Below are 15538 nucleotides of genomic sequence, written 5' to 3'. Positions count from 1 at the left end.
ACAGTGACAATGTACAATTAGGTTGTAAAAACCTGTTGTTCACATGTTCTATGACCTTTACGCATATGTAATATGTACAAACCTTGAATATTTCAAGATTACCTGAAGATAACTCTCATGAAGTAACGATTTTTACCAGTTTTGGTCAATTTCTTACAAATGCTCAAAATTTTGGGATAAAAAATTACTTGAAGTAAATTTCATTATTTTAAAAGCTCATTATTTATCATGCTTAAAGTTGGCATGAAGGTTGCGAGAGTATTTTCTTTATTTGTGATATACATGTTTATCTGAGTGAAATCATGTAAGGCGTCCAGGCGGGACTTGTCCATCAGGAATTGATTGGATCATTGTGGCTTTCAATTGCTGTGATCTCATGTGAGTGAGGTTGTCCCGCCTTTACGCCTGTTGTCAAAGAGAAAAATTTTTGCTCCAAGCAAAGGGTTATTTTGATTCAAATTTACAAGGGGACATGAATTATAATAACAATAATAATTCAACATTTAGCCTATAATAAATGTTATAATAAAATTCCAAAAACACAAGAATCATCCATTTTGATTTCATGGTGACTAAATCAAATCATGCTTTAAATCTAATATTGTCAACAGGTTTGAGGGTTAGATTTAAGTTTAAGATGTAATAAATAGCCTATCACTATGAACATTGTGAGAACCAGTCACAAAAAATATGGCTTAATAAGCATACTAAATGTTGTCTTAATGAAAATTAAGAAGTGGCTAGATTTAGGGAAGGAATATGAGAAGTAGCTCAGTATAAAAACATTACAAGTTAACCCCTTAAGTTGCACCCATAGCCATTACATATTTAAAACAGTAATATCCTAACCTAAACTAATGTTGACAAACTATATGTCATTTGAAAGCTTACAATCTGTAGTTTTCATGTTTGCGATTGATTTTCAAAATAAATTACAGAAGAGCCGTAATCTATCAATTTGCAACAATAATATTTTCATACTCCTATAAGCTATAATAACCTATAATAACCTTTATTTTGAAATAGCAATGAACATGAAAAAATCCTGAAAGAATGGTAGAAACCTCAGTTTGTTTTCATGCCGATAGTTCAAAAGATAACATCCATTAAATATTTTTTAGAAAAAAAGGTCCGAAAATGTTTTAAATATAAAGAAAAAATAATAGATTCACCATTTGTGATGTGGCAGCGAGATATAACGCACATGCATGTTATTTTTATGTGATTATTAGAGGTTGAATTCATATCAATATATGCCAAACTTCCCTTACTACTTCTGAATAGGATGCCTACTTCATAAATTAGACTCCATTACTGCCCATGGTTGTGACTTGAAAAAGTTTGGTACTGCGCCCAAACAAAATCTTACTGAAAGCTCATTTTTTGGAGATATCAACCTAAAATTTGAAACACAACTTGTTCAGAGTTTTGGCTTTGATTTTCAGTTTTAGATTGCAGTTTTAGAGTCCAGCAGGTTTTGAAAAAATATATTTTATATAAAATATGATTAATTATTTTTTTTACATTTTCATAAACTCAAACTTCTATAACTTTTTTTCTGTTTCACTTTCTTAATTTATTTAACTTCTGCAATAATCTGCCAAATGTCGTCTTTAAAACAAGAACAATCTTAGATCTATATTCCAAAGCATTCTTGAATTACAACCATTTAAGTTCGGATTGTGCATTTTCATGTTTATTCAAAAAAGGGGGCGCGACACTGAAGAGGTTAATAAAAGGTTACATACATGGTAATACAACAAACGTGTGTATGTGCTTTGACTCGAGAGAAGTAAAGAATACACTCATCAGTAGAGAGTCTCAGCCCTGAGCACTGCTACGGAGTTCAATAAGCCATGCTGGGTGGATGATTGATGCGCATGCGCAGTACATTACCGTGAGGTTTTGCCATTCATTCATTACATGTGATAGCCTGTCTTTCTGTTTCCGTCGCATCGAATTGAATACTATCCCTTCCTGCAGGTCATCTGATTTGACTATTTCCATTTGTCTTTTTTTAAACTAACAGTTTCGGTTACGGAAATATCCTTAAACGGCTTCTTTTAAAACTTCTGGTAAGAGACTGCTGAACGTCAGCGCGTCAGCCAGCATCACGCCCAGATCTCACATGAATCTCATGCCCTTAAAAGGCGTTTTTCATCGCCTGTTGAGAAAGATCTGTAAAGCCCATAGACTGTGGTAAAGCCCCACGGAAAAGACAAAGCTGCTGTTTTAAATAGCTGTATTAGTCTGACCTCTTATGGTTAACAAGAGGTACTACATTACTCTTACCAATGACACAGACATTAGTTCGCTGAGCCTACCTGTAAAAACTAGGCTATGAACTAATTATATAACCTATATTTATATATATCTAGCCTACTTGCCAATCTTATGTGCTGTTTTATCTTTGGATAAACAGAAAGACAATGTAATAATTTAGTTCAGGGGTCTTTCAATCTTTCAGATGTCAAGGACATCCTCCTGCATGGTGCCCCGTCCTAAAATTTAAAAGCCAGCTATATATATTTTCATGTAAAAATACCACATTTATACTGTAAAAATTAATATTAAAATAGTAATTTGAAAAATATTTAGTTTCTATGGTATTACGTTACTGTGTTGTGGTATTACTGTGCTGTGTATTATTTATTTAGATGCATTATTCATTTATTTTTAAAATCAGTTGATTTTCTTTAATCAATGTTTTATTAATTTTATTTTATGTATTAATTTATTGGGTTATTTTTTTTGTAAATTTAGTTTATTTAATATTACATTTTTACACTGTTTATCAGACTTTTCCACAGACCCCATAGGACTCACTTGTGGCCCCTTGGGACTCCCCCTAAACCCAGTTTGAAAACCCCTGATTTAGTAAATTTAACGCCAATGTATACTTTGTTCTCTGTGTGGTCTTAAAAAACCGTAATGCAAATACTTTTCTATATAATCATCATTTGTCATTAACAGAAAGTAGGCCTAAATATTACACAAATACTTACAGTACCTAATTGTAAATAATTGTAATAAAATATCATATTAATCTACAAAACTAAGATAAAAGTAGCCACATCAACATCAAACACATCAAACCATCTGGCGTAACAGTATCCTTTGTTCGTATTTTTTTTGTGACAAATTCCAACTAATTTGCCTCCAGGAAACCAACTATCACTCTGCGGATGACGCAACCTGATCCAGCCAATCACAGCGCGGTTTGAAGTTTCTCTCCATTCATTGGTCCTCTGCGTAGTGCAGAACCAGGAAATTATTTTTTGTGTGTGTTTAGGTGTTTACATTCTGAGTCGAAATGTCAAACTGAACCACTGAACCAGGTCTGAAAATCTCACTTCAGTTTTTCAGAACTCAAGTGTGCGTTGTATTTCAGAGTTTCCCTTGAGCACTTGTTTCAGTCAGCAGCTGAAACTAAGCATGTTTTTTATGAATTCATTTGTGCCCATGACAATCAGACTAAATTCCATGAATTAATTCATTTAAGTTGACATTCATTCGTGTTTTCCCTTCAGGGTGATGGGGAACACCGACAGTGTTGTAGCGCAGAAACGACTGGCTCGTTTTCGTCCCGATGAGAGACCCGTTATAGAGGGGACATTTGACAGGCTTCATGGAACTGGCTCCTCTGCTTCTTCATCTGGAAAAACGGGGAAGGTTTTATCCCTAGACATGCTGAAGGTAAGGTGGGCAGCTGTGACATAAGCATTAAACTAGACCTGTTAAACCTACCATTTTAATTCATTTGAATTATATTTGTGTATGTGCGTGTGTATACACATCCTTAAAGGGTTAGTTCACCCAAAATGAAAATTCTGTCATCATTACTCACCCTCAACTTGCCTCAAGTTGTCCTAAACCTGTATGAATTTCTTACTTCTGCTGAACACAAAAGATGATATTTTGAAGAATATGGGTAACCAAACAGTTGATGACCCCATTGACTTCCATAGTAATTGTTCCCCCATACTATGGAAGTCAATGGGGCCCATAAACTGTTTGGTTACCCATATTCTTCAAAATGTATTTTTCTGTGTTCAGCAGAAGAAAGAAATTCATACAGGTTTAGGACAACTTGAGGGTGAGTAAATTTCACGATGGCAGAATTTTCCTGTGTGGGTGAACTATCCTTTTAATGATTTTGTGCCCCGGTGTGATAACACTGTTATCTGAATTCTGTATGAATAATGTTCATATTATGTTATATTTATGTATTATTATTATTATTATTATATAACACTATTCTATATGAATAATTACACTGTTATTATTAACTAAAACAAATATATTTTTGTACTTAAATAAAATAAATGTTAACTGAAATAAAATAAGATATAAAAAACCCTTAAACTTATTTTATATTAGCTAGTTGCCAACAATACAAATACAACATTTGTCATTTTCATTTATTTGAACTTGATGTACTTACTAAAATAACTAATACTAAAATACAGTTGATAAAATGTATATAACAAATAACTATAACTTTAACTAAAACTAAAAGAGAAAATATAAAAATAAATAATAACAATAAATTCAAAATATTAATAAAAACTATAACAGTATTTCAGTGTTACTAAAATAACACTGTCTTGAACTGAACAATTCAAAAACCATGGAAATGATTTTTAGTAAATTATCACATATTCCTAAATCTACCACAATTACTTACCCATCAGTGGGACAATCATAAATGATTGATGTCCAGTTAAATGTTGTCTGAAGTCATTTGTAAGAAGGTTGAACAATATTGTAGAATATTTAATAATAAGCATCTGCCTAAAAACAATAATGTAATTGTTATGGCTGGTGAACAGACGCAGATCTGTCAAACATTTTTTCTTTGGATTGCATGTCTGTGCAAACTTAAGATACACTGATATTAACTTTTTGCTGTTCTTTTTATTTGTTTCAGATGACAATGGGAAAGATGGCCTCAGAATCAATGATAAAGAGAGTATTCCATGGCATACATAGCATTGATCCAGAAGTGACACTGCCCCCTGGTGATGGGATAAGTCGTGAGCAGTTGGTTATTTTCCTGGCAGATATTCTTAGAGGAACTGCAGAGGAACGTGCACCTTTGGTCTTGGCAATGGCAGAGGGTGCAAAGGCTACTGCTACCACAGCTGAGCAGATCAGAGGTGTAAGTATCACCAAAATCTTATTATATAAAGGGTTTCAGTATTAAGTGTTATATACTATAATTTTTGTAGTTTTCACTTTAATTTTAGTTTACGTTTTAGTTATGTTATGTGCTTTTGTCATTTTTATTAGTTTTTCATATATATATATATATATTATATATTATAGATAGAAATATCTCTATATAGATTTAATAATTTTTTTATTTCAGTTTAGTTTTAGTAATTTTAGTACATAAACGTATTTCATTTAGTTGCCAGGGCACATTTTCTAATTTTTGTTTAAGTTTTTCAGCTAATAGTTATATAGTTATAATAGGATTCTTTGTTTTGTTTATTTCAGCTTCATTTCAATAACCAAATTTGATTTCATTAACACTGTTAAACATAGGCCTGAAAATATCAGTTAAACCAACTAGGCCCGGTATCACAGACAGGGATTAAGCCAAGATTCGGCCTTAGATCAATTAGGACATTTATGTAGCTTTTATAAACATGCCTTTGAAAAAAACAATGGCACTGACATATTTTAAGAAAGATATATCAAGTTGCTTTCCGTCAAAACAGCTCAAATGTGTATTTTAGTCTAGGACTAGGCTTAAAGGGATACTCCGCCGTTTTTTCATATTAAGCTATTTTATTCCCTTAACTAAGACGAGTTGATACATACCTCTCTCGTCTCAGTGCGTGCACTCAATCGCTCTGGCGCGTGAGACACTTTGATAGCACTTAGCTTAGCCCAGTTCATTCATTAGGATCCAACCAGAGAAGCGACCAAACACTCTGTCTCGCGCGCCAGAGCGATTGAGTGCACGCACTGAGACGAGAGAGGTATGTATCAACTCGTCTTAGTTAAAGGGTTAGTTCACCCAAAAATGAAAATTTTGTCAGTAATTACTCATGTTGTTCCAACCCCGTAAGACTTTGGTTCATCTTCGGAACACGAATTAAGATATTTTTGATGAAATCTGAGAGCTGGATCACTCCTCCATACTAGTCCATAGGCTTCTTCAGGGATTGAATTTGCCGGCCTCGAAAAGTTATTAAAGACATCGTTAAAATAGTCCAAGTGACTACAGTGGCTCAATCTTAAGTTTATCAAGCGACGAGAATACTTTTTGTGCGCAAAAAACAACAAAAAAACGCCTTTATTTCAACTATTAATTTCCTTCTCTGTGGGCCTCGAGTCAGTTCACTAGTGTAATAGCGTAAGCTTCTGTTGTTGTACGTCACACGCATCACGCACATGACCAGCGTCGGCCAATAGTGAGCCTACGTGTGACGTAGCTCTACGGAATCACACTACGTTAACTGACTAGAGGGCCAAAGAGAAGGAAATGAATAGTTGAAATAAAGTCGTTATTTTTGTTTGTTTTTGCGCACAAAAAGTATTCTCGTCGCTTGATAAACTTAAGATTGAGCCACTGTAGTCACTTGGACTATTTTAACGATGTCTTTAATAACTTTTCGAGGCCGGCAAGTTCAATCCCTAAAGAAGCCTATGGACTAGTATGGAGGAGTGATCCAGCTCTCAGATTTCATAAAAAATATCTTAATTCGTGTTCCGAAGATGAACGAAGGTCTTACGGGGTTGGAACAACATGAGGGTGAGTAATTACTGACAGAATTTTCATTTTTGGGTGAACTATCCCTTTAAGGGAATAACATAGTTTAATATGAAAAAACGGTGGACTATCCCTTTAAGCCTTGTCTGTGAAACCGGAGGATAGTTTGCTAACTCATGACTATTTAAACCCACAAAGTCACTTTAACAATGGGGCATCAATACAATTTCCAAATAATTCTTGAGATCTTATTGTGGTAATTTAATGTTTATGAAATAGTTTGTGGAAGACCTGGTTTCAGCGGCAGTGCAGACTCTAGTCCACAGGGGGCATCTGCGAGGTTGGCAACCCGATCGCATGGCTGATGGCCATCAAGGGGTTAAACTGCTGTCAGAACATTTGACCTCTGAATTAAAATCTTCAGGTTTGTATCATAATCACAGTAAATGCTGTTTTAGATTAAATTCAAATGAAAATTAATCAAGTGTATTTTTGAATAATGTGAATGTGAACCATGTGGATAAATCTCTTAAATAAGAGGTGTTCTTTTAGTATTATACTATTAAAGTATTTATTAATATTTTGAATTAACTTTTATTTTTATATTTTACAGTTTTATGCTTAGTCATTTGTTTTTTGCTTAACACTTTACAATAATTCCATTTGTTAACATTAGTTATCTAAATTAGTTAACATGAACTAACAGTGAAAAAATAATTCTAAATCATTTATTAATTTTAGTTAATGTTAATTTCAACATCAAAAGTTGTATCTTTTAATATTATTTAATGGACCTGAGCTAACATGAACTAACAATGAACAGCTGTATTTTTATTAACAATAATGCATTAACTAACATTAACTAATGGGACCTTATTGTGAAGTGTTACCTTGTTTTAACTAACAAATACAGTGCACAGCAAGAGGGTTATTTAATATAATTAGTCCTTATCGCTTCAATAGATCCGAGTACGTGTGACATTCCATGTCTGGAAGACTGGCTTTTCCGGATCCCAGCAATGGCCATGTTTTTGGAGCTTCTGATTGGTGAGGGGCTAGGAGTTGGGTTGCCCTCTCGTCCTCCCCCAACTCTCTTGCCCCCGTGTCGGTACGCTCCCTGGAGTGACCTCCGATGTCTTTTGAATCTACCTCTTCTAATGTTCCTGTCCCCTCAGCTACCTGCGGGACACAGCGCCCCCTGGAGGTTGTTATTCTCCACAGACAAACACGGGGAAAGCTTCACCCGATTGGTGGGCAACTGTAAAAGTCGGGGTCCCACTGTCATGTTGGTAAAAGACACTAAAGGCCATATCTTTGGCGGCTTCGCGTCTCAAAGCTGGGAGGTCAAACCTCAGTTCCAGGGTGAGTTCAGAAAGAATAAACCATATGAAATGTTATGCTGTGTTCACACCATGTCATAATTATGGTAATAATGAGATGATAACCTGGAGTCGGAGCCGTTCACATCCTCGGACTCAAAATGATGGGTTTCTTTGGCAACACTATCGGCGCCAAAATGGCTTTGTAGCAGTCAGGTGGTACATCGATCACGTGGTACACTCTTAGAACAAAGGACAGTGTAAGAGTAGCCCCCTTCCGTGGGAAAACTACTGGATTGAACTACGGGTGATTGATAGGTTAACACGGCATTATTGTCATGTTAACTTGCCCTAAATTCAACACAAGAATGATTTTCTTCACACACATTATACGTTGCAGTCTGAAGACGTTTTTCCGCACCCTTTTGATTGACAGGATATAATTGCCCTGATCATCAGCTGCTTTTAAACAATTGACTGATGGCCGATAGTGAAAATAATTGCTTTTATTGCCCAAAACATTGTGCATCTCTACCAAAAAGGTTCTATATGAATAAGGAGAAATGTCTTAAATTATTACAAAAGGCGCCTCTATATATGAAGCGCCTGACAGAACCCTTTAAGGTTCTATAGAACCTTTTTTTTTTCTATGAGTGTATAAGTCAGAGTTTACAAATTGTAATTACGAGTTCTATGAGGACATGAATGCTTACAAGTCAGAATCTCGTGATTAGTTAATTCTGACATGGTGTGAAGTGAACACACCTTTACACATTACAATCAATGTTTTTTCTTCTTTTTGCACTAGGCGATTCCAGGTGCTTCCTCTTCTCCATTTCTCCCTGTATGCGAGTGTTCACCTGCACAGGCTATAACAATCATTACATGTACTTGAACCAGGGCCAGCAGACCATGCCAAATGGCTTGGTGAGATCAATATTAAACAGTGCTCAAGGCTTTACACCATGGAGCAAAACAAAACTACATAGTTACTTCTCTTTTTTTAGGGTATGGGTGGTCAGCATGGCTATTTCGGCTTGTGGTTGGACTGCGATTTTGGACACGGCCACAGCAGGGCTAGACCACGGTGCACTACATACGGCAGTCCTCAGCTCTCAGGAGACGAGGAATTTAAACTGGACACCGTGGAGATGTGGGGCGTTGGGCAGACACCTGAAGAACAAGAACAGGTCTGTGATAATGTGCTGAATTTTGTAGTTTTTTGGGTTTGCATTTTTGATACTAAAAAATGTTCCTGATGTTGACATACAGGATGAGAAGAAGAAAAGCATACTAGATGCAGATCCTGAAGTACAGGCCATGATGGAAATGACAGGGAAGACCCTGCACAGCCAAGGCCTCCGAGAACCTGAGGAGGATGAGGGACAGTGAGGATGGAAAAAAAGACGAAGACAACATGGAGATCAAACCAGCAGTGTTTCTTTTCAGTGTTTGGTTTGGTTTGTGTTTTTACACTAATATGAATGATGAAGAAACCACACTGTTAAGAATATTAAGGTGTTATTACACTGCAGTTTTTATGTGGATATGCAAAATCAAGGAGCTGGTTTCCTGCTTTCTGTGAAATATTAAAATGTGCACACAAAGACGTTATGATGTTCTGCCTGACTACTGTTTAACACTGAGTATTGACAATGTGTGACTGAATTCTACATTTCTTATCAAATATCTGGACATTATGTGGTTGCATTTAGTCTTGACTGATAAATTTAGTGTCTGTAAACTGAAAGATTCATTCATTACATGGAAATTATTATTAGTGGTGCTTGCCAAAGGCAAGGCATCACTTTTGTTATTGATCATACTTAAACTGTTGCACGCTACTCCTCCCGCACCATTTGTCGCAGACCCTGAGGTGTCAAATTGACCGGTTTATTGAGGAGAGGTGTGCTATGACTTTTATAAGCGATCGGGTGTACGATGTTCGTCCGGCGGGTGATAAATCGACTGCAAAAAAGTTCCATAGACTTAACATTGGCACAAAATTTGTAAGATCATATCTTTGGATTAGAAGGTCAGAGAGACTTTGGGTTGGGCTCTTTTGACTCGGCCTATCAAGCAGCTAATAAGTAGTGACATAACAACGTCATAGCCACGCTCTAGCAACCAGTTACAGAACCCTAGCAACCATTAAACAACATTAACAAGCAAAATCTCAGCACCGGAACATTATAGAAACACGGAGTTGGCCTTTTTCGACTCAGACTGGCAAACAGTCTTTGAATATCAACCCATAAACTGTATAAGCAAACCCTAGTTACCATAAAGAGTACCCTAGCAATCATACAAACACATGAATAAGCTATATCTCAGCACCAGAATATCATATAGACATGGAGGTGGGTTCGTTTGTTTTGGTTGGGAAACCAGTCTGTAAATATTACCATGGTAACTGTGTATCCATACCCTAGCAACCGAGTGCTGAGTTTTGCCACTGCAAGCACCACTCACATTTTCTTCAGGAAATGTACATTTTAGTTATTATTATTTTCTTATGAATTGTTAAAATGTAAAAGAATCACTATTGATTCACCATGGAAAATAACAAAACCATGCTATAATAATGGTAATAAAAAAAAATGGAACTTTGTTTCCACAATAATTTAGCATTTGACAGTAAACTGTAACTTTGATAGATGCTGTAGGCCTACTTGAGTTTCCAGTATGCATCTGTATTAATAAAATGCGGATTACTGTTTATTGTTTGCTGCTTTTAGTAATGGCTCTTTTGCAGTCACTCACTGTTTTTAATAGTATTAAACAATGAACAATCCTAATAATGTACTATACAACATGGATATTAAATAAGTGAACCACTTTGGTTTTTAGGTCGAAATTGGCTTTATGCACAGCTTCACTACTTCCTGAACTTCAGCCAGCCCTTTGTGTCCTGTCTGTCATTATTGGACAAACTGATTAATCCAGGTGTGCCTGGCCTCAGTAACAATAATCAGGCACACCTGGATTAATCAGTTTGTCCAATAATGACAGACAGGAAACAAAGGGCTGGCTGAAGTTCAGGAAGTAGTGAAGCTGTGCATAAAGCCTATTCAACTTTTTTCAAGATGAAGTGGATTAAATATTTACAGTGGATTACCATGGTAGCCTAATACCTTGTAGTTTTTGCATCCAGATGATAAATATATGTTACCCAACAGCCCTCTAGTCTGAATTTTTTCATGCATTCTTAATGCAAATGAACAGTGGAATGCGCGCGCTGGAAAGTAAGAAAAGAACGCGACTTGAATTCGACATTCTTGGCTACGGAGCCTTTTTCTCATTCGCATGTTTAAAGAAATAAACATGAGAATAAGACCAATCATTCATTACTCAAACATTAACAAAACTTTGGACGACACATTTTTCTCCTGACAGCCAGCGCCCAGCTGCCAGCAACAGGTGCTTTCATTTTCATATCACCTCCTCAACAGTTTACTTAGAAAGTATGTCCATTTTTATACTTTGCTTTAAGGCATTCCGTTTGCATTTAGAGTCATACATTTAGTTTTTACAGAGTCATTGATGGGTTGTTAATGAACATAAAACACTTCAAAACATGAGAAGAACTTCGTGATGTCATGATTACGTCAACACGGGCAACATGGGACTGAAACAACCTGAATACACACAGAAATAAACGCTTCTCCAGTATCCGGATCTCACGTTTTTTGGCACATTTACACAGGCACAAAGACACAAAAGTTTGACAGCGTGGTACACACATCGCTATCTCTTCCCTGGGGATTTTGCATAGATATTTTTGCTTCCGGATTTTTTTTATTCTCATAATGTTCTCTTCACTTCCTTGTGTTAAGCGAATAGAGGAACTGACCACATTGTGACTAGACTGATATAGAGATTTTTTCAATACTGCATTAGGATATTTTTTATTTTTAAAATGAGAATTAGTTAGACTACAGCAGGCGGTTTTCGAAGTGGTCATTGATTGTCTTCTCTAAACTTGGGTAAGTATTTTCTAATTTGGATGTTTGGTTGTTTACATTACGGGGTATTACAGTAGCTGTTTATGTAGGCTATGTGTAGGCTACATTTGATTTAAAGGCCTACATTTTTGTTTATGAAAAATACACTGATCAAGTTTAAGGCGGTAAAAATATGAGTTGAAGCTCCTTTAGTTTTCCCATTTATCATCAATGGGAAAACTGTTACTTGAAAATTATATTTGCAACAAAATTGTTCTATACATATCCGTGATCTATAAAAAAAGCTAATTCTGCAAAAGCAGGTGTGCCTCCTCTGCCTCTTGTTGTAAATGATAACAATTACGTATTGTACAAGTAAAGACAAGATGTGGCATATACATTTTCTGACACTGTAGAGCAACATATCTTCATTTATTCTTATCTTGTTATCATTTGTGTAAAAAAAAAATTGGTTTGTTAGTTGGTTATTTTATCTTGGTGCTTGTCTTTTAATGTTAGGAAAGACAAAGAGAATGATCTCTCGTTCACACAGACAGCTCAAAATGGAAGAATTGAGGGTGTGAAGGTGATTTACAAAGGTTTCTGAATGGAAACCACATTGAGTTTACTGGGTTAATGATTTACTTTTAAAGAGGGACTTGCTTTGGGACACTTCCACAGTACTCCGCTACTCATTTGCAATGCAAATATTGGCTTCTATGGGGAACGAGACATGAAACATCTATTTTGCTTGCCATGGTTCAACAGTTTGGAAAACTGACTTGTTTCTGAAAGGTGTACTGTTTATTCACAGATAAATGATGGTGATATTCCTCTTTAGGTTGTGATAATTTCAATTATCAGAGCTGACATGCATGATTGGGAAATTACAGTATTAACATTGTCTTCCTCACAAATTGTACTTCTTTAAACCCCAAACTGTAAAGAGGAATCAATTGTTCTAGCAAATTATGTTTAATGAGCACTTGTTTCATTTGACAACTTAAAAAGCTTCAGTGAATGTATTTGCTGTTTTCTATAGAAACAGTAGCTGTATAATCCATTCATAACTTCCATGCATTTCACAACACGATGGATTAATTTAGATAGTATTTCAAGATATTCATCACTCATCCTCATGTCGTCCCAAACCTGTTTCAAAACCTGAATGAATTTATTTCATCTGCAGAACACAAAAATGAATTGTTTCAACCTTTTTTGTCCATATAATGAAAGTCACTGCAAACCATTGAATGGCCAATGAAAAAAAAAATCTTCTTTTGTGTTCCGGAGAAGAAAGAAAGTCATAGCCTACAGGTTTTGAAACAACATGTAAATTGTTGAGTAAATTATCAGAAAATTATGACAGAATTTTCATTTCATTTAATGTTTGATTTGTTCCATGCAGTATCTTGAAATATTTGAATATTAAATATTCTGTTGTGTTTTGATATTCAAAGTACAGACATTTTCAGCCATATAATTCAGTTGCACAGAAAGCATACCTGCCAAGTATCTACATATGCACCATGAGACTACATGTGTACCTGCTGCCACGCAGATTGCAATAAGTGACCACCTGTGGCCGTTTGTTTTTGCCAGTGTGTGACCAAAGGCAGAGATGGCAGGCCGCACTCAGCAGGGAGACCTGACTGAGTACAAGAAGAGTCTCATTAAGCGGGACTTGGAGATGGGAATAGTGATGACAGTGTACAGACAGAGGATGGAGAGGCTTACTGTGCAGGTCATCATGGAGACGCGACAGGTGGCCTGGACGCGCACCGCTGACAAGACAGAAGGAGTGTGTGAGTACCTTGCCTCAAGTTAACTTCTTGCATTTACACTTACCTTTACATTTAAGCTGTACATTGTTTCTGTATGTGTAAAGAAAAACCCATGTTTGTTTTACCATTTAAGCTACAGGAACTTTATGATAAAAATGTATTAGTAGTGCTGTACAATTGATTATTCGCATCCAACATAAATGTTTGTAAATATATATATATATAGTAAATATATATATATATACAGTATATCCACATAAATAATTACATATACGCACACACACACACACACACACACACACACACACACACACACACACACACACACACACACACACACACACACACACACACACACACACACACACACACACATGTCTGGTTTACTATCTTTGTGAGGACTCTCCATATACATAATGTTTTTTATACTGTACAAACTGTATATTTTATCCCCTTACACTGCCCCTATCCCTAAACCTACCCATCACAGGAAACATTCTGCATTTTTACATTTATAAAAATAATAATTCTGTATGATTTATAAGCGTGTTTACCCATGGGGACCTCAATTTAGGTCCCCACAGTGACACGAGTCCCCATGAGTCTGTGTGCATTTAGGTTTAAGTCCCCACCGAGATAGAAAAACATGTACACACACACACACACACACACACACACACACACACACACACACACACACACACACACACACACACACACACACACACACACACACACACACACATACATATATACATACAAACATTTTTTGTTATGTTAGATGCGATTCATTTTAATTAATCGGTTTGACAGCACTATTTATTAGACAATTAATACTAGTACTTTAATTACTTAAAAGTTATTGTGTGTCTTTGGATGTTACAAATATGTGGCCATATAAAGTGGCTTTAAATTATATTAAAAAATATCTAGTTTTTTTTCATTTAGCAGACCATTTTATCCAAAGCAACATATAAATGATGATCGTCACAAGCAATTTATCAACAATTTTTGCAGTACATATATTCAAGGAATGCATTTATATTTTAAAGGAATATTTATTTTAAAGTTAAAAGCATGTTAATGTGTTTTTTAAAATTTGGGTTTAAGTTATTGTTTTACAGAAATTTAAATGAATTACTACTATTTAAAAGTTGGTGTCGGTTAGATTTTGTAATATTTTTTATTTAAAAAAAGTATATTATGCTCATCAAGGCTGCATTTATTTGATGACAATAAGGTTAAACCGTAATATTGTGAAATTTGATTACAATTTAAAATAACTCTTTTCTATTTTAATGTATATATATATACATATATATATATAGGTCTATATATATATTTAAAAAAAAAATCTGTGAAGCTGAAATTTCAGCATCATTACTCCAGCATTCTAATATGTAGATTTGGTGCTCAAGAGCCATATCTTATTATTATGAATTCAATTTAGAAAACAGTTGTGCTGCTTAAAATTTTTGTGGTAAAGTTTTTTTTTTTTTTTTTGATAAATAGAAAGTTCAAAAGAACAGTATTTATTTAAAATAGAAATCTTTTGTCACAATGTAAAAGTCTTTATTGTCCTCGCTGAATAAAAGTATCACTTTAAACATAAAAAACTCTTGCACGGAAGTGTATATCACTAACAATTTTATATAAAAATCCCACGGATAAAATTAATAGTGAGATGAACTGACCATCAACTTCAACATTCCAGGTTGATCTGTTAAATAATAGAGAGTTGATTTCAGACAGCAGTCATAGGCTGTT

General features: G+C 35.2%; 2 protein-coding genes across 5 annotated transcripts in view; both read left to right on the top strand.

The window, feature by feature from the left end:
* The first annotated feature begins 3287 nt into the window (after positions 1–3287).
* meak7 (MTOR associated protein, eak-7 homolog) lies at positions 3288–9787 on the top strand. 3 transcript variants are annotated; one of them, XM_056261307.1, is made up of 8 exons: positions 3288–3338; positions 3531–3696; positions 4931–5161; positions 7004–7148; positions 7688–8086; positions 8852–8970; positions 9051–9233; positions 9316–9787. In XM_056261307.1, the coding sequence occupies exons 2-8, from the start codon at positions 3535–3537 to the stop codon at positions 9433–9435; spliced, it is 1359 nt and encodes a 452-aa protein (XP_056117282.1). In that variant the 5' UTR covers positions 3288–3338; positions 3531–3534; the 3' UTR covers positions 9436–9787. The 3 variants fall into 3 exon arrangements, with proteins under 3 accessions (XP_056117282.1, XP_056117283.1, XP_056117284.1); XM_056261308.1 differs by having other exon boundaries at positions 3305–3375; XM_056261309.1 differs by lacking the exon at positions 3288–3338 and having other exon boundaries at positions 3613–3701.
* A 1889-nt stretch (positions 9788–11676) lies between these two features.
* Positions 11677–15538, top strand: part of plcg2 (phospholipase C, gamma 2) — a 29136-nt gene continuing 25274 nt past the window's right edge. For both annotated transcript variants that reach the window (XM_056261295.1, XM_056261294.1), the window contains exons 1-2: positions 11677–12029; positions 13590–13792. In XM_056261295.1, coding sequence (XP_056117270.1) covers positions 13609–13792 — 184 coding nt within the window. In that variant the 5' untranslated portion in view covers positions 11677–12029; positions 13590–13608. The remainder of the gene's footprint in view (positions 12030–13589; positions 13793–15538) is intronic.

Source organism: Rhinichthys klamathensis, unplaced genomic scaffold (assembly GCF_029890125.1).
Source record: "Rhinichthys klamathensis goyatoka isolate OS25496 unplaced genomic scaffold, OSU_Roscu_1.1 h1tg000181l_1, whole genome shotgun sequence".
Lineage (NCBI taxonomy): Eukaryota > Metazoa > Chordata > Actinopteri > Cypriniformes > Leuciscidae > Rhinichthys > Rhinichthys klamathensis.
The sequence above is the reverse complement of the archived record's forward strand: the minus strand, read 5'-3'. Positions and strand labels throughout refer to the sequence as shown.